Raw genomic sequence first — 21,489 nt, 5'->3', positions numbered from 1 at the left:
GGGATGAGACTGGGTCTCTGGCGTGGAGGTAAAGCCGGGTCCCAGGTGGAGGGGAAGCCAGGCCTGGACTGGAGGTGACGGCCACCTCTGCAGGACGAGGCGCTGCTGACCGAGAGCAACCACGTGAGCTTCGTGTACGAGGAGAATGAGTGCTCCCTGGTGGTGCTCAGTGCGGGGTCCCAGGACGGAGGCGTCTACACCTGCACGGCCCGCAACCTGGCTGGCGAAGTCTCCTGCAAAGCAGAGTTGGCTGTGCACTCAGGTGGGCTGGAGTTCAAGAGGAGTAAGGCCAAGGGCTCACCCAGGAATCCCATGTGAGCGCCCTCCCACCAGGAATCACTCACCCGGCCCTTCACACCAGACCACCACCTGCTCCAGCCCCAGCAGCGCTGCCTCGGGCGCCAGCATTCTCGCTTCTCTTCCGTGTCTTCCACCTGCCCTCCCTGTCCCAGTCTCTGCCCTCGTTCCTTCTTGCCCTCTCCACCTAACACCAGGCATCTCTCCTCAGCTCAGACAGCTATGGAGGTGGAGGGGGTCAGGGAAGACGAGGAGCGGCGAGGAAGGAGACTCAGCGACTTCTATGACATCCACCAGGAGATCGGCAGGTGTGGGGCTAGGAGGGGGTGTGGTGTCCGGGGCCCAAGGGAGGCTGGGCCTGAGGCTCAGCAACTGCCTGAGCCCTGTCCTCTCCCCATGTCCTCACCCAGGGGTGCCTTCTCCTACCTGCGGCGTGTAGTGGAGCGAAGCTCCGGCCTGGAGTTTGCAGCCAAGTTCATCCCCAGTCAGGCCAAGCCAAAGGCATCAGCGTGGCGAGAGGCCCGGCTGCTGGCCCGGCTCCAGCATGACTGCATACTCTACTTCCATGAGGCCTTCGAGAGGCGCCGGGGACTGGTCATTGTCACCGAGCTGTATCCTGGGACAGGCTGGGTGGGTGGGGGAAACATGGCCTGAATGACTGGTCCTTGTAACAGCCAATTAGCAACACGTTTCACACTTTACAAAATGGTCCCATTGACAGCTGGGAGTTCTGAAGACATCTTATAAATACTTCACAGAGTGGAGTCTGGAGACTTGTGTGAAAAACAACGTTTTTTAGCTTAAATTTACATAGCGCTTGATGTGTGCCTGGCAGTGTTCTAGGAGTTTTACAGATATTAATCTATTTAATCATCGCGTATGCTTATCTCTTGGAATTTTATTATCCTCATTTTATAGATGATGAAACTAAGGTATAGAGAAGTTAAGTAACTCACCCGAGGTCACACAGGTGGCAAAAGGCGAGTGATTTTTATCATGAAATGCTGTACAGTATATCTGAACATTTGCAGTGACCCCATTAATACTTGGCTTTATTTGAGAGGCTCTTCTCATAAAGAATGGATTTTATCCTTTCATAAGAGCTATGGTTAAACAAAGTCACACTGAGGTAAGGATGCTGGATGGTTGGCTTGTCACTGCCACCTGCAGGGTGACCGTGTCCTACATGCTGGCCTCCCAGTCTGTACTGTTCGAACCCAAACCTCAGTAAAATGACAAATTATTATGTGTCGTGGGCCTTCTGGGTCAATCTCAAATAGAGTCAAGGAGTTCCATCCACAGTCAACAAAATGCTGCTCTAACTTGATCCTTATAGATACTTCACAAGGTGGGTGAGAGGAGTCTTATCCCTGTTTGACACCGGAGGGAACCTAGGCTCAGAAAGGTTACGTGACTTGCCTGAGATCCCACAGCAAGTGAGAGTTCAAGCAGGGTTGTCCCATCTAAGCACCCAGAAGACAGGGGGAAGAGGGAAGGTGCGGTTGCTCACTGGTAGCAGATGTGCTTTTCGGGGAAGGAGGACCCTGTGCTGAGCTGGGACCCAACTTGAGCTCTGGGGGTGGAGGGCACTGCCTAAGGCAGGCCCAGCAGTTGGCACTGGTCACTGTTCTCCTTGATCCAGGACATAGCTGCACAGAGGAGCTGCTGGAGCGAATGGCCCGGAAACCCACCGTGTGTGAGTCTGAGGTGAGGGCAGTGGGTGGTAGGGGACAGGTTGGGCACCAGTGTTCACCCACCTGAGCTCTGAGACCCGAGGGGTGCGTCCTGGGCATGCCATCTGTGCCCACGAATAGGCCAGGGGTGGTGTGGAGAGCACTGTTAGGTAGGCAGCAAAGCCCCCTTCCCCCATCAGAGCAGACCCCCACGCTGGGACTTAAATTGTCTTCTGAAAACTTCGGCACCCACCCTGGCCCCCAACTCTGTTGTTTCCCAGTATTCCTCACATAAAGGCTCCTCAAGCCTTACCCCAGAAGGAGCCCCATGTAGACTCTGTTCAGTCTCAATGCTGTCCTGCCATGTAGGGAAGTACAAGTTGTGCACTGCACAATTCTTTTTATTATCATGCAAATGGCATCCTCCTATAATGGTGCTGTGCCCAACTTCTACAGCTGTATATGGAAGCCCTGAATCTCAGTAACCCCAAACCTATGTTTCAGCCCCCTCCACCAGCCACCTGAAGGCCACTTCCCAAGCATGGCCTGGCTTCTTGCTACAAGCCTGGTGGTGATCAAACATAATACACCCCCCCTCGGACTCTGGGCCTCCTGTTTCCACAGATCCGGGCCTACATGCGGCAGGTGCTAGAGGGAATATGCTACTTGCACAAGAACCATGTGCTGCACCTGGATGTCAAGGTGAGATGCAGGTGTGGGGTGGGGAGCAGGCAGCACCTGTGGGAGCCAGGCACTGGGGTGTCCTCCCCGCTGCACTCAGCTCCCATGTCTTGCCTTGTGTCCTGCAGCCTGAGAACCTGCTGGTATGGGATGGTGTGGAGGGTGAAGAGCAGGTGAGGATCTGTGACTTTGGGAACGCTCAGAAGCTGACTCCGGGAGAGCCCCAGTACTGCCAGTATGGTACACCCGAGTTCGTGGCACCCGAGGTTGTCAACCAGACCCCTGTCTCTGGGGTCACTGACATCTGGTAACGTTGGCATACTGGGCTGCTGGGACGGGCCAGGGCAGCTTCCCTCAGTGCCATGCTGAGGGCTCGCTCAGTGGCACAGAGGAGCTTTACTAAGCCCGGATGCCTACTGTGACAGTTGGCTGGTGGCATTGCTCATGGGGGTCTCCTGCCCACGTCACTACCTCCCCCTCATCCATCAGGGCTGACCCAGTCACTCAGGGCCTCAGCCCTCACAGTCCTGGGTGCTGGGCCTCCACACCTACAGCCACCTTGTCTCCCCCAGTGAGGCAGGCACGGTCTCTGGGCTTCCTAGGCCGGCCCTGCCATGACCCTTAAGTCCTCCAGGCATGTCGGGATCTCTGGGTTCAGGGTCCTCCCCCAAGGAGGCAGCCCTGTGCCCATTTGTCCACGGTAGTGTTCACAGGGAGGACCTTTCCTCAGTAGATCATTGGTAGCAAGAGGACTGCTCACTTCCGGTGGGAGCTGGGCTGTCCTCTTACCCATCCACTCTCCTTTCCCCTCAGGCCGGTGGGTGTCGTCGCCTTCCTCTGGTAAGGACCCCTCTGCACTCAGGACCCCGTCTCCTAACAGTCTCGTAGCAGGCCCACCCCTAACGTTTGCAGAGCCTGGGGCAAGAGAGAAGTTGGGGGCCTGCAGCCTGCCTCTTCTCTTCCGCACCCTGGTTCCTTCCTGCACTGGGAGGGGCCTCACATGCGTGAATGTGGATACCCAGACTGAGTGTCCAAGCTCTGTCCGCCACCACACCCCTCCATAAGGGGTGGGCACACGTGGCGTGCTTGGGAGGCCAGTGCCGGCTCAGTGCTATTTAGGCAGGGAACTAGTCCAGAACATGGGCTACGAAGGGAAGGCCCAGGCTCCGGGGACATATCCCCTTGGCACAGGCTCCTCACCTCAGGGACAGGCCGTGGCTGGAGGAGGGCTGGAACAGGTCCTCTAGAGCACGGGCCTGGGATAAGGACCTGGTGGCCCAGGTCTCAAGGCAGTACTGCCTCCTTGCCCATTCAGGGGATTGAGTAGGGGCAGGACAGGCCAAACTCTGCAAGATTCTGCCCAGATTCACCCAGCCTCCGCCTGTCCCCGGCCCTGTGCTCCCACTGGCACCCCACTTTGTCTCATCTCAGCCCCGGGGCCCACCTCTCACTCCAGCCATCTCCACCCCTGCAGCCTGACGGGAATCTCTCCGTTTGTCGGAGAGAACGATCGGACAACATTGATGAACATCCGAAACTACAACGTGGCCTTCGAGGAGACCACGTTCCTGAGCCTGAGCAGGGAGGCCCGGGGCTTCCTCATCAAAGTGCTGGTGCAGGACCGGCTGTGAGTACGAGGCCCGGGGAGCCTCCCCCATGCAGAGTCCCCTCACGCCGCCCCTACTCCTGCCCAAGCCTCTGCCCATAGACAGTCAATCCCCCAACTCCTTAGGGGCCCCGCTTTCCCAAACATTTATTGAATGAATGAATGAATGAATGATAAATCCCTTCTAATTCTCTTTCCTTTGCAGGAGGCCTACCGCAGAGGAGACCCTAGAACATCCTTGGTTTAAAGTGAGTCTTGTCTTGCAAAATGGTGATAGAAGAGGTGGAAGGAGTGAGAACATTATTAACAGCTCCATTTTATTGAGTCCCTAGTGTGTACAGTAACCATGATATACATTTTATTTACATATGATCTGTTAGCCTGACAATAGCTCTACAAAGGAAGGTATTATCACTCCCCTTTTGCTGATAAGGAAACTGAGGCTCAGCTTGGGGTATCATGGACTCCAAGGCACAGGTCTGGACCCCCACCCCTCATCCTAGGATGCACATCAGTGTTCTCCCTGGCTCTCGAGAGCAGCCCCAGTCCTCCTCACTCCTGTGGCTCGCCTCCATCCTGCCCTGGTCCCACACACTGTGCTTCGTGGGTGGCCTGGCTGTCTTGTCCTCTTGGCTTTTTTTTTTTTTTTTTTGTGGTACGCAGGCCTCTCACTGTTGTGGCCTCTCCCGTTGCGGAGCACAGGCTCCGGACGCGCAGGCTCAGCGGCCATGGCTCACGGGCCCAGCCGCTCCGTGGCATGTGGGATCTTCCCAGACCGGGGCACGAAGCCGTGTCCCCCGCATCGGCAGGCGGACTCTCAACCACTGCGCCACCAGGGAAGCCCATCCTCTTGGTTTTGAACTCCCTATGGCAGAGTTCTCACTCATCTTCAAATTCCAGCACTGCAGGGCACAGCGCCAGGCAGAGGGAGAGGTTCAGCAAATGACCCAGAAAGAGCGACTGAGCAAACCGTCCAGGGAGCATTGTGCTGGGTCAACAGAAGGCTGAGGTCATTCTGGTATCTGTCCTTGGAGTACAAGCCTGGTCTCTCAGATCAGAAATGAGCTCTGAAAAGGTGGCTGAGGGAAGCATCTGAGGTCTGGCCCCGCAAGGCTCCAGATAGATGTCTGGGGCACTGTCTCTACATGGAGACAGATGGTGAGCTGGGGAGCAGGGTTCAAGCTGGGGGCCTGAGCACGGGCCTCCCAGGGCAGCCAGTGTACCAGGACAGGGCCTTGAGCCCTGGCGTAAGCTCTGAAGCCTGGGAGCCGCTGATTTCCTGCCTCACCGCTTAGGTTCATGCAATTCGTCCACACGTGGACCTTGACTGTGGGAGTTATTGTGACAGATCCCCTGGGAAAGGGAGCCCCGGGAGCCCCAGGGGCCCAGACTCGACGCTGCTCTGTCTGCTGTCCCCTCCTGTGGACGTTGTCTCTCCATTGCCAAACCTGGAAGCTTAGGGTTGACAGAGGACTTTCCCTCAGGCCCTTTCTTGGTTTACAGGCACAGGCAAGGGGCGCAGAGGTGAGCACGGATCACTTAAAGCTATTCCTCTCCCGGCGGAGATGGCAGGTGAGTTTGCCTGGGCCCTGCTCTGTGGCTTCATCTTCTCACTCTACAGCCTCCTCTCTCTAACCCTGCTTTTTCTATCAGGTGCCCTCACTTCTACTCATCTGTCTTCATCCACCTTTTAATTCTCTCAGCTCCCACTTCTGCCTGCCGTAGGCTTTCTCCCCCGGGGATGAGGTGGGCCTGAGTGGGTCAGTTTGGCCCCATGGGTCCCTCAGGTCTGACTCTAGTACCCTGTCTCCAGCGCTCCCAGATCAGCTACAAGTGCCACCTGGTGCTGCGCCCCATCCCTGAGCTGCTGCGGGCACCCCCGGAGCGGGTGTGGGTGGCCGTACCCAGAAGACCACCCCCTAGTGGAGGGCTGTCGTCCTCCTCCGATTCTGAAGAGGAAGAGCTGGAGGAGCTGCCCTCAGTGCCCCGGCCACTGCAGCCTGAGTTCTCGGGCTCCCGGGTGTCCCTCACTGACATTCCCACTGAGGATGAGGCCCTGGGCACCCCAGAGGCTGGGGCCGCCACCCCCATGGACTGGCAGGAGCAAGGAAAGGCCCCTTCTCAGGACCAGGAGGCCCCCAGCCCTCAGGTCCTCCCCTCCCCAGGCCAGGAGCCCAGCCCCCGGCGGGGAGAGCTCCGGAGGGGCAGCTCGGCTGAGAGCGCCCTGCCCCGGGCCGGGCCGAGGGAGCCGGGCCGGGGCCTGCACAAGGCAGCGTCTGTAGAGCTGCCGCAGCGCCGAAGCCCCAGCCCGGGGGCCACCCGCCTGACCCGAGGAGGCCTGGGCGAGGGCGAGTATGCCCAGAGGCTGCAGGCCCTGCGCCAGCGGCTGCTGCGGGGTGGCCCTGAGGATGGCAAGGTCAGCGGCCTAAGGGGCCCCCTGCTGGAGAGCCTGGGGGGCCGTGCCCGGGACCCCCGGCTGGCTCGGGCGGCCTCCAGCGAGGCAGCGCCCCACCACCAGCACCCGCCCGAGACCCGGGGCCTGCAGAAGAGCAGCAGCTTCTCGCAGGCTGAGGCGGAGCCCGGGGGCCGGCACCGCCGAGCTGGGGCGCCCCTCGAGATCCCCGTGGCCCGTCTGGGGGCCCGCAGGCTGCAGGAGTCTCCCTCCTTGTCCGCCCTCAGCGAGGCCCAGCTACCTAGCCCGGTGCGGCCCAGTGCCCCTAAGGCTTCAGAACCTCCTGTCGCCACACCCAGTGATGCTGCACAGCCCTTGGCACCCCAGCCTGCCCGAGAGAAGGCCCCAGAGTCCACGCCAGAACCAGCCCCCAAGCCTACACAGCCCCCCCTAGCTCCGCAAACCCTAGCGCCCCCCCTCACACCCTATGCCCAGATCATGCAGTCGCTCCAGCTGTCAGGCCACGCGCAAGGCCCCCCGCAGGGCCCTGTCGCATCGCCGTCGCAGCCCAAGCCCCACCCGGCTGTGTTCGCCAGGGTGGCCTCCCCACCTCCGGGAGCCTCCGAGAAGGGCCTGCCTTCAGCCGGGTCTCCGCCAGGGCCAGCCGAGAAAGCCCGGGTCCCTACGGTGCCCCGCAGGCCAGGGAGCAGTCTCAGCAGCAGCATCGAGAACCTGGAGTCGGAGGCCGTGTTCGAAGCCAAGTTCAAGCGCAGCCGTGAGTCGCCCCTGTCGCGGGGGCTGCGGCTGCTGAGCCGCTCGCGCTCCGAGGAGCGCGGCCTCTTCCGCGGCGCGGAGGAGGAGGACGGCATGTACCGGCCCAGCCCAGCGGGAACGCCGCTGGAGCTGGTGCGACGGCCTGAGCGCTCCCGCTCCGTGCAGGACCTCAGGGCGGTCGGGGAGCCGGGCCTCGTCCGCCGCCTCTCGCTGTCGCTGTCCCAGCGCCTGCGGCGGACCCCACCCGCGCAGCGCCACCCGGCCTGGGAGGCCCGCGGTGGGGATGGGGAGAGCTCAGAGGGCGGCAGCTCGGCACGGGGCTCCCCGGTACCGGCGGTGCGCAGGAGGCTCAGCTCCACGCTGGAGCGGCTGTCGAGCCGCTTGCAGCGCAGCGGCAGCAGCGAAGACTCCGGGGGCTCGTCGGTCCGTAGCACGCCGCTGTTCAGCCGGCTGCGCAGGGCCACGTCCGAGGGCGAGAGTCTGCGGCGCCTGGGCCTCGCGCACAACCAGCTGGCCGCCCAGGCCGGCGCCACCACGCCTTCCGCGGAGTCCCTGGGCTCCGAGGCCAGCGCCACGTCGGGCTCCTCAGGTGAGGAGGGGCCCAGCGGGAGAGTGGAGGGCGAATGTGTGAACGAGTGTGTTTGGAGTGCGGGTGTGGGGCTGGGATGACAGGTGCGCTGGAGGGACGCTCTGGGAGAAGGAGAGGGCCGGGGACACCCACCGCAAACAGGCTCAGGCCTTTCTGGAGGCCCTGAGGACGGAACTGGCAGGGCTGGGCTGACGCAAGGCCGAGGGGCAGAGGCTGGTGTGGGAACAGGCTAGGGTCGGGGCCAGAAGTTCTCTGTTCTCTCGTACCGGCTGGGCAGGTGCTCATGGGCCTGGTTCTTAGCAGCTCCTGCAGAAAGCCGAAGACGCCTGCGCTGGGGCCTCTCTCGGCTGCGGAGGGACAAGGGGTTGTCACAGCCAAACCTCTCTGGCAGTGTCCAGGAGAATTTGGGTCACCAGTATGTGCGCAGCGAGTCAGGTAATAGAGGCCTGCTTGGTGAGTAGTCCCCTTTGAGCCGCCGGGAAGGTGGGGAGATGGCCCACGTTGGGGGAGCCCTGGCAGCGGTGGAGGGAGCCTGGAGTCAGGAAACGACAACAACAACAGTAATAGCAGCAGCTACTGTTAATTAGCAATGCCAAGCGTCCTATTAAGCACATTACAAGCATTGCCTCACTCAACCCTCCCACATTGCTTAGGAACTATTCTTGTCATCTCCCTGTCTTACAGGTGAGGGAACAGAGGCTTAGCCGTGCTAAGTAGCTTGTCCAAGTCACAGAGCTGGTAGGGCTGGACTGTATGACCCTCTGCAGTCAGAGCCCACAAGTCGCTTCGCGACATCGTACTAATGCCTTTCTTCGGCCAGCCTCCTCCCCAGAAGGTCTCCGTCACTGGGGTGTGGTACTGACAGACCTTGGGATAGGGCTCCCTGCCTCTCAGCCCCCCTGCAGATGTGTGTATGCGTGAACATGCTCCCAAAGACACCCTTTCTCTCCCAGCCTAGAGGCCCGCAGTCTGGACTGTGCCTCCAAGCTTCCATTTCTCTGTAGCCCCAAACACCCGATCGCCCCTCCCTGTCCCCTCTGCCCCTACACAGATAAGCAGCCTCCAGGGCTCTTTGCTGGGGGGAGGGACACCTGAGATATGCCCTGGTCCGTTCCTCTTGCCACTTGTCCTGGGGCTGCAGGGAGGGAGGTATTCTCCACTTGGGTCACCTCAGTCCTCTACCTGAAAGGGGGGTGTTACTCAAGGACGACAAGCAAAGGTTCAGGAGGCCAGGGTTTCCAGACCAGCCTGCAGAAAGCAGCAGGCCCACCAAACCTGCTGCGAGCAGGACCTTTATCAGTCACCATCTGTCCTCCTCCAGTTTCCGATAAAACTCCTCAGAGCTGTCCCAGACGCGCCTCAGCCAGGCTTGCTACTGGACACGTAACCGTGTCTCGCCTTGGTCAGGGGAGCCAGGACATCTCACTCGAGGCAGTAGACGGTGGGGCTCTAGTGAGGGAACAGGAGGGAGGGAGGCCAGCTGGTGGGGGCAGTGGTGGAGAAGGAGCGGGGAGAGAGAGGGAAGCCAGCACTGCGGCCTGGGGACAGCTGATCCCTTCCCACCTGGGGCCTCCCTCCCACCTCCGTTTTGCTTGTGCTGCTGATTTCTTGCCGAGGCGAGGCCGTGTCCCATTACTTCATCCTCTCCCCCCTCCCCGCAGGAAGAAGGCCCCATGTCCGCTTTACCAACTAGGGCTGGCCCCTGGGGAGATGGGGGTGGGACTGGCAGAGCTGGGCCAGGGTCACCTTTCACCTCTCCTCCTCGGCTTCCTCTCTCTCCCCCCTACCCAGTACCCTCACTTGGTCTGAAGGCAGCCCACTGACGAAACTGTATTCACTTTATGTTATTGGAGCCTCGGTGTGGGACCCCTCCTTGGGGAACACTGGGGTACAGTGGGAGAGGGGGCACGCTGCTGTCCTGATCACCCACTTCTGCAGATCCTCTTCGGCCCAGTTCAGCCGTACCCTACTCCCTCCTGATTCCGCAGACAGGCAGCAGCTGGGGCTCCCAGGGGTATCTACCTCTCAGCTCTTTCTGCCCACGTGAAAGAAATCCACCCCCACCCCCACCCCACCCCGCCATCCCTGGACCAGAATGGGATTTTTCTAAAAAGACATTCCCGGGGAGCAGGAGTGCAAATCCTCATAGCACTAAGAAGCCACAGGCCAGCAAAGACATTGGCCATCGCAGCCCTGCCGTGGGCCCATTCACCAGCCAGCTGTGAAGCCAGCTTTGCTGAAACAGCCTCTTCCCACGGGGGTCTGTGCCTGGCTTCTCTACTGGGCATAGTAACAAGATAATAATCAACAACAACAATAGGCGCTAACACCTTCGAGCATTTATTATATGTTAGACATCTGCTAAGCGCTTTACGTGCCTCTTTGAATTCTCATAACAACCCTCTGAGCTGGGTGTTATTATTTTCCTCAATTTACAGACAGGGTCCAAGGCCATGCAGATATTGTCTCTTTCCCCTTCAAAAGCTCTCACCACTTAGCTGACCTGAGGGAGTGCGTAGAAGGTCTGGGACGGGCTCCCCAGACCCCAGGGGGCGTGAGGGATGGGGGAGACGGACACACGTTCGGGGTCTGCCCCGGGTTTGCCTTGGCTTCAGGTCTTTTGAGATGGCACGTTTTGACTGAACACTTGTTCACTCCTGGGAGTCTCAGCTCAGGTCACCAGCTCCTGTCACTTGCCCTACGGTACCCCAGAAGTAATAGGCATTGCAGGAGCTTAACCACTGTAGTTTTTCAATATTTGGTTTTGTTTTATCTAATAAGTGCTTACAGAGCACTTACTTAGTGCCAGGCCCTGCTCAAAGTGACTTACAAACATACGAGGTAGCAGCTACCAAGCATCTTCAATAGTCAGTAAAAGATAATTCTGCACACAGTGAGTGCCTGGGAAACTGATGCTTGCCCCAAAGGCGATTCTCAAAGGCAAGGCCTTCTACTTCCCCCCTCTGACTGGGAAGAGACGGCCTTTCAGTCTGCTCCCCGAAGGCAGCGCCAGCTCTCACATGCATCCATCCTCCCGTGGGTCAGCAGCGAGTGAGCCAGGGGCCCCGCGGACCCAGGGCTATCTTTGCTCTCCCTCCAGACTTCCCCCCGGTCTTCCACATCAAACTCAAGGACCAGGTGCTGCTGGAGGGAGAGGCAGCCACCCTGCTCTGCCTGCCGGCGGCCTGCCCTGCACCCCACATCTCCTGGATGAAAGGTGAGGCGATCACTTCTCCCCCAAGGCCAGGGGATGTTCAGTGGGAAGTGGCAACTGGGGGTGCCCAGAGGGGGGCTTCGCTCAGCAGCCTCTTCCTGCTCCTCCTTTGCCCCCAGACAAGCAGTCCCTGCGGTCCGAGCCCTCGGTGATCATCGTGTCCTGCAAAGACGGCCGGCAGCTGCTGAGCATCCCCCGGGCAGGCAGGCGGCACGCCGGCCTCTACGAGTGCTCAGCCACCAACGTCCTGGGCAGCACCACCAGCTCCTGCACCGTGGCTGTGGCCCGTGAGCCCGGGGCAGGGACCAAGGGGGCTGTGATGGGAGATGGGCCCTAAGCTAAGGCACAGGGGCTCACTGTGGCTCCCTTTCTCTTGCCAGGCATCCCAGGGAAGCTAGCTCCTCCCGAGGTGCCCCAGACCTACCAGGACACGGCGCTGGTGCTCTGGAAGCCAGGAGACAGCAGGGCACCTTGCACGTACACGCTGGAGCAGCGGGTAGATGGTGAGGGACCGGCAGGCTGGTGGGGGCGGGGAGGGAGGGCGGGTGGAAGGCAGAGAAGCTGGGGAGACAAGTGCCTTCCCTGGGCACAGGTCCCCAGGCTCCTCACAGATGGCACTGGGAGCTTGGGCCACCCCTTCTGTGGCCTCAGCCCCTCCCCCATGCTGCCTGTAGGCGAGTCTTCCTGGCATCCCATGAGCTCGGGCATCCCTGACTGTTACTACAATGTGACCCACCTACCAGTTGGCATGACTGTGAGGTTCCGTGTGGCCTGTGCCAACCGCGCTGGGCAAGGGCCTTTCAGCAGCCCTTCTGACAAGGTCCTCGTCAGGGGCATGCGAGGTCAGTGGGACAGGGTGGGGCATGTCCAGAGAGGGCAGGGGACCCTGAGTCCAGGGTCCACCCCCTCCTTGGAACACCCGGTTTTGCCCTTGGGGCACCACGGTGATGATTTTCTCTGTCTCCACTTAGACGCCTCAGCTCTGCCATCTGCTGCTCACAGAGACGCCCCTGTTACCTCAGGGCCAGCCAGGGCCCCGCCTCCTGACTCTCCTACCTCACTGGCCCCTTCACTGAGCCCCTCCCCAGCTCCTGCCCCCCCAGGCCCCCAGTCAGCCCTTCTCAGCCCCTCATCTTCCCCAGCACCCCCCAGCCAGGCCTTGTCCTCACTCAAGGCTGTGGGTCCACCACCCCAAACCCCCCCACGAAAGCACAGGGGCCTGCAGGCTGCCCAGCAAGTAGAAGCTACCCCACCCAGTGCCCAGGTCTCCCCGAGTGAGCCCAAGTCTTCCGTCCCCGACACTGGGACCCCGACCACAGCTTCCACCTCTCAAGGGGTGAAAACAGCATCTTCCTCAACTCCCCTGTATATGGTGACCTCCTTTGTGTCTGCACCACCAGCCCCCGAGCCCCCAGCCCCCGAGCCCCCTCCTGAGCCCACCAAGGTGACTGGGCAGAGCCTCAGCCTGGCCAAGGACGTGGTCAGCTCCCCTGGGGGTGGTCCCCCCAGTGCTCCCAGGCCAGAGAGCACCACTCTTCGAAAGGGCCCCCCTCAGAAACCCTACACCTTCCTGGAGGAGAAGGCCAGGCAAGCAGGGCCAGGGCTGGGGAAGGGAAGGAGGACAGAGGCGGGGAGCGTGTGGAACTTTGGCAGCACAGGGATTTGGAGAGGAGACCAGCCTGCTGGGGCCTGGGGAGGGGGCAGGGAGCCGGGACAGGGGACGGGATCTGGGTCCTTAGCATGATTAAGTTCAGATTTTCTCTGTGCCAGGCCCCGCGCTAAGCGCTTTGGCCATATGATCTCATTTAATATTGACAACTGAGAGGGAGACACTGCATTATTCCATTCCACAGATGGGAACACTGAGGTTGGAGAGGTTATGGGATTTGCCTGAGGTACTGAGCCAGTTAGTGGCAGAGCTGGGGCTGAAACCCAGGTTCCTGGGATTGAACTCCAGAGCCCACCCTGGGAACCACAGCATTCTTGCCCCCAGCAGTCGCTGCTACTCCCTGCTTAGCCCACAGAATGCAAGTGTTCCCCTCTCTCCTCTGAGCCTATGATATGCCCCCCAACACACAGGGGCCGCTTTGGTGTAGTGCGCGCCTGCCGGGAGAACGCCACCGGGCGAACGTTCGTGGCCAAGATCGTGCCCTATGTGGCCGAGGGCAAGCGGCGGGTCCTGCAGGAGTACGAAGTGCTGCGGACGCTGCATCACGAGCGGCTCATGTCCCTGCACGAGGCCTACATCACCCCACGTTACCTCGTGCTCATCGCTGAGAGCTGTGGCAACCGGGAACTCCTCTGTGGGCTCAGCGACAGGTAGCTGGGCATTCTGGGGGAGTAGGAATCAAGGATGGGGGGAGCTGAGCTGGGATATCACCTGACCCACCCCCGCCACCCCTCTAGGTTCCGGTATTCAGAGGACGACGTGGCCACCTATGTGGTGCAGCTGCTACAAGGCCTGGACTATCTCCATGGCCGCCACGTGCTGCATCTGGACATCAAACCAGACAACCTGCTCCTGGCCCCTGACAACGCCCTTAAGATCGTGGACTTTGGCAGCGCCCAGCCCTACAACCCCCAGGCTCTGCGGCCCCTTGGCCACCGCACGGGCACGCTGGAGTTCATGGGTGAGGGCACCATGCCAGCCGGGGGGGAGGTGGGGTACTGCCAAAGGGGCAGCAGCCAGGGCTCACCCCACTTCACTCACCTGTGTGCCATTTATTGAGTGCTTACTGTATGCAAACAATGAATTAAGTCCTTTCCATGGACATTTTTCAGTTTCTCTTTATAACAGCCCTGGCGATTGGCATAATATTACCCCTGTTTTACAGATGAGGAAACAGAGGCGCCGTGAGGTATTTGTTCAATATCAGATAGTTATAAATGGTAGTGCCAGGACTCGATAAAGCTAGAAAGATGGGAGAATCAATGATTAATTTACGTAAAAAAAGGAAACCAGCTACCATTTAGCTACCTGCTAGATACTTTCTGTTTGTCATCTCCATTCGAGTAATTCTGCAAGCCACACTTTACAGATGAGAAGATGGAGAGCCAGACAGGTTTCGTACATTGCCCAGGGTCCTGTCGCTAGAAGGGGCAGGCTGGGATTAGAGCCAGCCAGGCTGATTTCAAAGGTGCTTAATCTTGGTGTGGGCCACACCCTTTGTGAATGGGCGCCCACCTTCGGAGCTGATCCAGGAGAACTTGTGACCCTGGTTCTTAGCTCCTCTGCAGTTCTGGGGACCGCCCACCATTCAGTGCCTGGGCTGATTCCTCAGGTGCCCCACATCTCCCCTGGGGGCCACTCTGCCCGCTGGCATCCAGGGCCTGCTGCTCTAATGTACCCATGGTCTGGTGACCTGGGCACTGTCCTGCTCCTCAAGCCCCCAGGGGCCTCCTCTGCCTCTCCCTGGTCCCTTGCCACCAGGAAGCTCGTTCAACTTGGCCTCTTGTCTCCTGTCAGCTCCTGAGATGGTAAAGGGAGACCCCATCGGCTCTGCCACGGACATCTGGGGAGTGGGTGTGCTCACTTACATCATGTGAGTGCCCCCAGGACCCACCCTCTGCCTGTACCCTCCCCCCCGCCTCCCCAGCCACACATGCATGTGCACACTCGTGCACGCACACACACACACACACGCACATACACACACGAGTACCCAGGTGCGGGTAGCCTTGTGTCCAAGCGCTGTGCCCCTGAGAACCTCCACACTAACGTCCCCCTGGACCTGTGAGTTGACCCTCAGTCTGCATCTGTCAACTGAACTGTCTCCTCCACAGGCTCAGTGGACGGTCCCCGTTCTATGAGCCAGACCCCCAGGAAACGGAGTCTCGCATTGTGGGGGGCCGCTTTGATGCCTTCCAGCTGTACCCCAACACGTCCCAGAGCGCCACCCTTTTCTTGCGAAAGGTCCTCTCAGTACATCCTTGGTGAGTGGGTCCCACACCTGCCAACCTCCCAGCATTACGTGCCTCTGGCCTCAGGCTGCCCTGGCCCCGCCCATGCCTAAGCCCCCACCTCCTCCCCCGCCCCAGTAATACACTGCTGCTGCTGCTGCTACTACTTTTCCTACTCCTACTCCTCCTAAGTGGCTGCACTACCACCATTTAAAGCCCGTAACAGGGGCTTCCCTGGTGGCTCAGTGGTTGAGAGTCTGCCTGCCAATGCAGGGGACACGGGTTCGTGCCCCGGTCTGGGAAGATCCCACATGCCACGGAGCGGCTGGGCCCGTGAGCCATGGGCGCTGAGCCTGCGCGTCCGGAGCCTGTGCTCCGCAACGGGAGAGGCCACAACAGTGAGAGGCCCGCGTACTGCAAAAAAAAAAAAAAAAAAAAAAAAAAACCCATAACAGCCCTATGATGTAGGCAGAATCACTGTCCCCATTTCAGAGACTGGGAAACTGAGTCCCAGAGTTGTCTAAGCTCACTCACTAGGAGCAAAGCCCTCTGGGAGGGTGGGGCCCCCTCCCTGCTCTGGGAGCCGTGCCTGCAGGCTCACTGTCCCTGGCTTCCCCTGGCAGGAGCCGGCCCTCCCTGCAGGACTGCCTAGCCCACCCATGGCTGCAGGACGCCTACCTGATGAAGCTGCGCCGCCAGACGCTCACCTTCACCACCAGCCGGCTCAAGGAGTTCCTGGGCGAGCAGCTGCGCCGCCGGGCCGAGGCTGCCACCCGTCACAAGGTGCTGCTCCGCTCCTACCCAGGCAGCCCCTAGTGGCTCGGACCACAGCCCGGCCTCGGGCTTCGACTCGGGGTTCCTGCTGACGCCCCCTGGACATTCCAGGGCCCACGCTGAGCCGGGTGGGCCCGGGGCTTTGGACACCAGCAGCAGCAACATCCGGCCGGGCTATTACCTCATGGACCTGCGGGGACAGAGACCCCGGGCTTTGGCCAATGCCACCCGGCCAGAGCCAGAGTGGGAGACCCGTTGTCCAGGCCTGGTGGGGTCAGGAACAGGAAGAGGGGCAAGAAGGGAATGGGCAAGTGACGAGGAAAAGAAGATGAGGAATAGGGAAGGGGAGACTCTTGGAAGGTTCTGGGGGAGGGAGACAGTGCATCTGCGGGAGAACCAACCCAGGAGGGTAGGAGTGGCTGAAGAGGAGGAAAAGCGGGGAGACCAGGCTGTCTACAGGCCATGGGCTGGGAGTGTCAGTGAAGCAGGAACAGGACATGTAGACGGTGCCAGGAAGCCAGAGCCAGTATGTGAGAGAGGGCAGTGAGGTGGGGGAGGGAGAGGAGAGCCGACTCGGGTGGGGCTGGGGTGGCCAGCTGCCAGCACCCCCAGAAGGAGAAGCATGGAGGGCTGGAGGCTGGAAGTAGTGGTCTCTTGAGCCAGCGCTCTCCTCCTGTCCCAGTGGATGCAGCTCTGGGCACTGTGCTGGCCCGAGGATGTTCTCATCACCTCTCCGTGGCCTTCGCCCCTCTGCCCATTAATATTTATTTATTTATTGACTTTTATGAAGTCTCTCTGCCATCCAATCCCTACCGCCTATGTTGTCCTGACCATCCCCGAAGCCATTCAGCTGTCTGTGCAGCTGTCTGTCTGTCTGTCTGTCACAAGGAAAATAAAAACGGCAAGCAGCAGGACCTATGTGTGTGGTCTATGGGGAGGGATGGCTAGGGGTACGGGGGGTGCACGATGCTGGGGATACTGGGACAGGGGCATTCCAGCCTTCTCCGGGCCAGTGAGAGCCAAGGTATACTAGCTATAGCACTTGGGACCTTCCTGCCCCACCCCTTGACCCTCCTGGCCCCTCACGTCTCCCTTATTCCTAGAGGGAGGAAAGATGTAGGTCTGTATCTCCATCTAAAGTTTCTGGAATCCCGGCAGGACCACTGAATCCCCACCACCGCCCTCTAACCAGGCTGGCGGCCCCCACCTCTTCTCACATGTTCCATCATCACAACTGGGAGGATGCTGGGCTCTGGAATAGACCAGCCCACACCCCAATCCAGGCTCAACCTTCTGCACTCTGCCCAGGAGACAGGGCAGCTCTGGTCCTGACCCCTGGGGCAGAGGGGGTTTCATCATGATGATTGGTCAGAGCAGGATGTGTAAAGAGCTCTAGAGGAAACCAGGACAGGCCCACGTGCCCACGCTCTCAGTGTTGGAGCACCGATCTGGACACATGGGGTACCAGCAGCACGGGGCAGCTGTGAGCGCTCTGGTTGGCGTGTCTGCTGTGATGGGGCTGTAGATGAGCATTTTCCTAGGGCCCAGGGACACTCAGTCTGGACCTTCTTAGTCCCATGGCAAGCCAGGGTTCCGCTGGGGCTAAGGGGCCTTGACTCTAAGTGCCCCCTGCGGTGCCACGGAAGGGTCACTGGGTCCTATAACTGAGCTGCCCTGCCCTGAGGTGGGGGGAGGGGGAGCCAGTTCTTGTGTCCAGAGGGACTTTTCCCCACGCCCCTCCTCCCATTGCAACTCTGCTCTTGGCAATGTAAAAGGAATAAAGGCTTTCACCATGAGCAGAGGGACCTGGTGCTGGTGTGTTGCTGATTGAGGTTGAGGGCCTCTTGGATGTAGCCCAAGCAACCCTTTGCCCAGCCCACCCCAGTCTCTCTGGCTTCCCAGGACCCCAGGGAAGAGGCAAGCCCCACCATCATAAAGCCAGCTGGAGAGGCCAGAGGGACACCTTTCCCACCTGCCATTTTAGCGATGAAGATATGCAGTTTGCCTGTGAGAAGCTCTAATCCCCTACACACTGCAAATGTTTTCATATAAAAATCAGGTGCCTGAACTCATATCTTGATAAACGGTAAAATTCTTCTCCCCTCTCTGATCTTGAGCTTCCTTCTCATCTCCATTGGAAATGGCATGTGAACTGCTTGTTCCAAACCCGGAGGAGCAAAGGTAATTTATGTCAGCAGAGCCATGTCAAAATTGCTCTGATCAAAAGGTGACAGCGCTCCAGACCTGGGCAGGCAGTTACAAGGAATAGAAACAAGGCTTACCTGGTGCCCTGGCCTGGGCAGACTGGACTCCAGGCAAGTCTCAGAGGGATTAACCCCTTCATCCCAGGTGCTCTGATGCCCCTATGCACCAGCTGATGCCCAGAGAGGGAGCTTGGCTTGGGCAGACCTAGAGTTTTAGAGTCAGTATTAGTGCCAATCTCCAGGGACAGTGTAGCCCAGCCTGACCGACCATGTCACATGGAGGGGAGTGAGTGGGAATGGGGTGGCAGGAGAGGATGCTGTTCCCCAAAGTCTTTAAGGTCCCCTCTAGGTTTATCTCAGTTTACCACCAGGAGGCACAGTGTGGAAACGACAACCCTAGACTCCTGGGGTGGGGGGAGTAAGGCGCTTCCAGATTGGTTCTGACTGCCACGTGACCCTCTCATAATTGGCTAGATGGACAGTGAAGTCCATCGCTATTCTGGCTTCAGTCAAGGGCACCTCCACAAACACTCGCACCCCTTCACTGACTGTGTCCAGGAAGGACACGTTGTCCCACTGTCCAGGGACTGACCTGAGTATAAACTACCCCAGCAAGGAGCTGAGTCTCTTGTCGACCTGAGGCCTTGTCTGTTCCTCCTGGGAGTGGGATGGCTACCTCCTGCTCTGGGAGGGCATGGGGCCACATCCAGCTGCCCAGCTGTCAGGGCACTGACGTGTGAGGCACCCCAGAGCCGCTCAGGTTTCCCCCCGGGGCTGCCCCTGTGGCTGAGTTAGCATCCCAGGCATTCTCAGGCTAAATAAGGAGCCTGTCTGGGTCAGGGGGCGGGGGCTGGGGTCCCCAGGGGCTTGGGGCAACCACGCCAAACAAGGCAAGGAGAGGAGAGATGTATAAAACCTGGGCCTGGGGCTGAGCACCTGCCCGCGCCCTTGCTGTGCCATCTGGAAGGGCTCGGAGCCTCCCGCTACACAGCCAGTGGACCCGAGTCCCGAAGTCAACCCCTCACGGTGAGTTCAGATCCTCAAGTCGGCCCTAGACACTCCCACGTCAGGAGATGTTCTGAATCTGCAGGGAAAAGGCTGAAGTTTGGAGTCTCTGTCAGCCTAGACCCCTTTGTTTTCTGTTCTCCAGATGTCCAAAGCAGCTCCTGCCAAAAAACGAGTGGCTGCAGCCCCGCCTCCAGGATGTACCCTGGATATCAAGGACCCCCAGGTCCAGAGGGCGGCCATTCGCATCCAGGCCTCTTACCGGGGCCACAGGTGAGAGGGAGCCCTGGAGAACCTCTGGAGGAAGGGAGCTGGAGCTGCAGAACGCTCATGACTGCATTTGGGGGGATGGGGGCTGAGCACAGTGTCATGGACCACTAGGGTCACTGGACTTAGGGGAGAGCAGTTACTGAGGTGTGGAAGGGTGGCTGACACAGAGTAGACAATTTTATTAGGGTAACAATTCAGTAGCCATCACCTTCCCTACCCACTCCCATGTTTAAGGGTCTAGTGGGCTGAGGGGGTGGGCAGGGGACGGTGTACGGATGGACAGGACTGCAGGCCGGCCGGGGCCGTGTCATGGGAGCTCTGGGCCCTGACCTGGGCTGCGGGTAGGTCCCGGAAGGAGCTGCGCGAGAAGGGGCCGCCGCGAGTGCTGGAGCCGCTGAAGGATGTGGTGCTGATTGAGGGCAGCGCGGCTAAGCTGACTTGCCGCATTTCGGCTTTCCCGGACCCATTCATCCGCTGGAGCAAGGACGGCAAGGAGCTGCGCGACGGGCCCAAGTATCGCTACGTCTTCGAGGACCCTGACGTAGTCGCACTGGTGGTGCGCGACGGCGAGCTGGCAGATCTAGGCCAGTACAGCATCAACGTAACCAACCCCTTCGGCCAGTGCTCCGACTCCGCACGCATCCTCGTGGAAGGTACGCGCGCCCTGGGTGCAGGGCCACCGTGCAGAGCAGCACCACACAGCGGGCGGCCGCAGCCGGCTCCAGCCGCCTTTACCTCTGAGCCTTGCCGAGTCCGGATGCGGATGTGACCCAGCCCCGGCACAGCCTAAGGCACGGAACAGGGCGCAGCGCCGGCCGCGCGTAGTCCTTTCCTACCCCAGAATTGTGTCCCATACAGCCTAAGAAGTCCGCTATGGGCTTCAGTCACTCGATTCCAGGGCCTCAAGGTCACGGCGAGCCAGAAGCAGAGCCAGGGTTAGAGCCCTGGTCTTCTGGCTCTCAGCCCAGGGCAATTTCCAAGGCGCCGGGAGATGTGTGAACATTCCCGGACTTTCACCCCTAGAATCTCTTTTGATCCTCCCTTCACCTCTACGAAGGGCAGGGTTAGTCCCGTTTGACAGTTGACGAGATGATGCCCCAGAGAGGCTAAAGACTTGCTCAACGTCACACACAGAGCTTAAATCCATCTCCTATTTAGAGCCGGGTATTAGCTGGGGAGGTGATGCCCCTGCCCGCCTCACCTCTAGGTTCCTCACTGGGTGGCCCTTTCCCTTCCTCTAGTACCGGCGAAGATTCAGAAGGGACCGAGTAACACTAAGGCGCGCAAAGGCACCACGGTAACGCTGACTGCCGAGATCATGGGCGAGCCTGCGCCCGACGTGGGCTGGACCAAGGACGGGGAAGACATCGATGAGGACGACAGGTGTGGGGGGGGCGGGGCTTGTAGCAAGGACAGCGCCTGGAGCAGGAGCTTGGGTGGGCGGGGTCCAGAAACTGGAGGGAGTGGGATGGGGGCGGGGAATTTGGGAGGCGAAGAACAGAGCTGGATAGTTAGCCCGACCCGACCAGGGCGCGCGTAAACTGACCGCAGGCCTTGTCCTCCCCTTCTTCCCACCTAGAGTGTTCTTCGAGATCGGCAGTACCACCACGACGCTGACTATCCGCCGGGCCACGCCTGAGGACAGCGGCAAGTACGAGGTGTACGTGGAGAACAGCCTGGGCATGGACCAGAGCTTCGCTCGCGTGGACGTGGCCTGAAAGGGACCCTCAGACACTTCACCCTGGCTGGAGCCCCGGGTGGGTGGGACAGACAACCCTCCTTCATCTTGCTTAATAAAGCTGCTCTCGCTGACCCTCCGCGTCTATTCGGTTCTTTTGAGACGCCATTTCCCCTGCATTTGCACCCACGCTTTATTCCCAGACCTACACCCCGAGGTCACAGAATGTTGAGGTCAGAATGTTTGGGGAGTGCCTAGTCCAGTGCTTCATTCTGCAGACAGTAAATCTGAGATAGAACTTCTCTACGGTCAGAAGTTCCTTCACTTCCCAGACAGACTGGCAGAGGAGTCTACGACTCCGCCTTCTCTTCATTTGTATGCCTCAAGCCCCACCCTCTCCTGGGGGTTTGCACTCTGGGCCCTCCCATTTCA

At 59.7% G+C, this 21,489-nt stretch overlaps 2 protein-coding genes across 12 annotated transcripts in view; both read left to right on the top strand.

Annotated features, from left to right (window-relative positions):
* Positions 1 to 16,814, top strand: part of SPEG (striated muscle enriched protein kinase) — a 56,679-nt gene extending 39,865 nt beyond the window's left edge. For 9 of the 11 annotated variants that reach the window (XM_060152029.1, XM_060152028.1, XM_060152026.1 and 6 more), the window contains 22 exons: positions 94 to 262; positions 509 to 605; positions 708 to 908; positions 1,947 to 2,004; positions 2,595 to 2,672; positions 2,780 to 2,958; positions 3,465 to 3,491; positions 4,126 to 4,278; positions 4,463 to 4,505; positions 5,761 to 5,829; positions 6,071 to 8,012; positions 8,313 to 8,447; positions 11,113 to 11,229; positions 11,346 to 11,513; positions 11,607 to 11,729; positions 11,901 to 12,068; positions 12,198 to 12,813; positions 13,306 to 13,545; positions 13,633 to 13,856; positions 14,693 to 14,768; positions 15,010 to 15,159; positions 15,750 to 16,814. In XM_060152029.1, coding sequence (XP_060008012.1) covers positions 94 to 262; positions 509 to 605; positions 708 to 908; positions 1,947 to 2,004; positions 2,595 to 2,672; positions 2,780 to 2,958; positions 3,465 to 3,491; positions 4,126 to 4,278; positions 4,463 to 4,505; positions 5,761 to 5,829; positions 6,071 to 8,012; positions 8,313 to 8,447; positions 11,113 to 11,229; positions 11,346 to 11,513; positions 11,607 to 11,729; positions 11,901 to 12,068; positions 12,198 to 12,813; positions 13,306 to 13,545; positions 13,633 to 13,856; positions 14,693 to 14,768; positions 15,010 to 15,159; positions 15,750 to 15,942 — 5,226 coding nt within the window. In that variant the 3' untranslated portion in view covers positions 15,943 to 16,814. Of the gene's footprint in view, positions 1 to 93; positions 263 to 508; positions 606 to 707; positions 909 to 1,946; positions 2,005 to 2,594; positions 2,673 to 2,779; positions 2,959 to 3,464; positions 3,492 to 4,125; positions 4,279 to 4,462; positions 4,506 to 5,760; positions 5,830 to 6,070; positions 8,013 to 8,312; positions 8,448 to 11,112; positions 11,230 to 11,345; positions 11,514 to 11,606; positions 11,730 to 11,900; positions 12,069 to 12,197; positions 12,814 to 13,305; positions 13,546 to 13,632; positions 13,857 to 14,692; positions 14,769 to 15,009; positions 15,160 to 15,749 lie in introns of those variants that run through there. The other 2 variants (XM_060152027.1, XM_060152037.1) reach the window with 2 other exon arrangements.
* A 2,162-nt stretch (positions 16,815 to 18,976) lies between these two features.
* On the top strand, positions 18,977 to 21,191 carry SPEGNB (SPEG neighbor). Its single transcript, XM_060152024.1, has 5 exons — positions 18,977 to 19,130; positions 19,255 to 19,382; positions 19,725 to 20,032; positions 20,621 to 20,762; positions 20,959 to 21,191. The coding sequence occupies exons 2-5, from the start codon at positions 19,255 to 19,257 to the stop codon at positions 21,095 to 21,097; spliced, it is 717 nt and encodes a 238-aa protein (XP_060008007.1). The 5' UTR covers positions 18,977 to 19,130; the 3' UTR covers positions 21,098 to 21,191.
* Positions 21,192 to 21,489: the final 298 nt, after the last annotated feature.

The sequence above is a fragment of the Lagenorhynchus albirostris genome, chromosome 6, assembly GCF_949774975.1.
Source record: "Lagenorhynchus albirostris chromosome 6, mLagAlb1.1, whole genome shotgun sequence".
In the NCBI taxonomy this organism is placed as follows: Eukaryota; Metazoa; Chordata; class Mammalia; order Artiodactyla; family Delphinidae; genus Lagenorhynchus; species Lagenorhynchus albirostris.
Note: the sequence above shows the minus strand (reverse complement) of the source record. Positions and strands in the feature narration are given on the sequence as shown.

Bases quoted from the DNA above. Each gene is read 5' to 3' on its own strand.
- SPEGNB (XM_060152024.1), top strand. From the start codon at position 19,255: ATGTCCAAAGCAGCTCCTGCCAAAAAACGAGTGGCTGCAGCCCCGCCT. The intron at 19,383-19,724 runs GTGAGAGGGAGC...GGCTGCGGGTAG, and splicing joins GCCTCTTACCGGGGCCACAG to GTCCCGGAAGGAGCTGCGCG. The intron at 20,763-20,958 runs GTGTGGGGGGGG...CTTCCCACCTAG, and splicing joins GACATCGATGAGGACGACAG to AGTGTTCTTCGAGATCGGCA.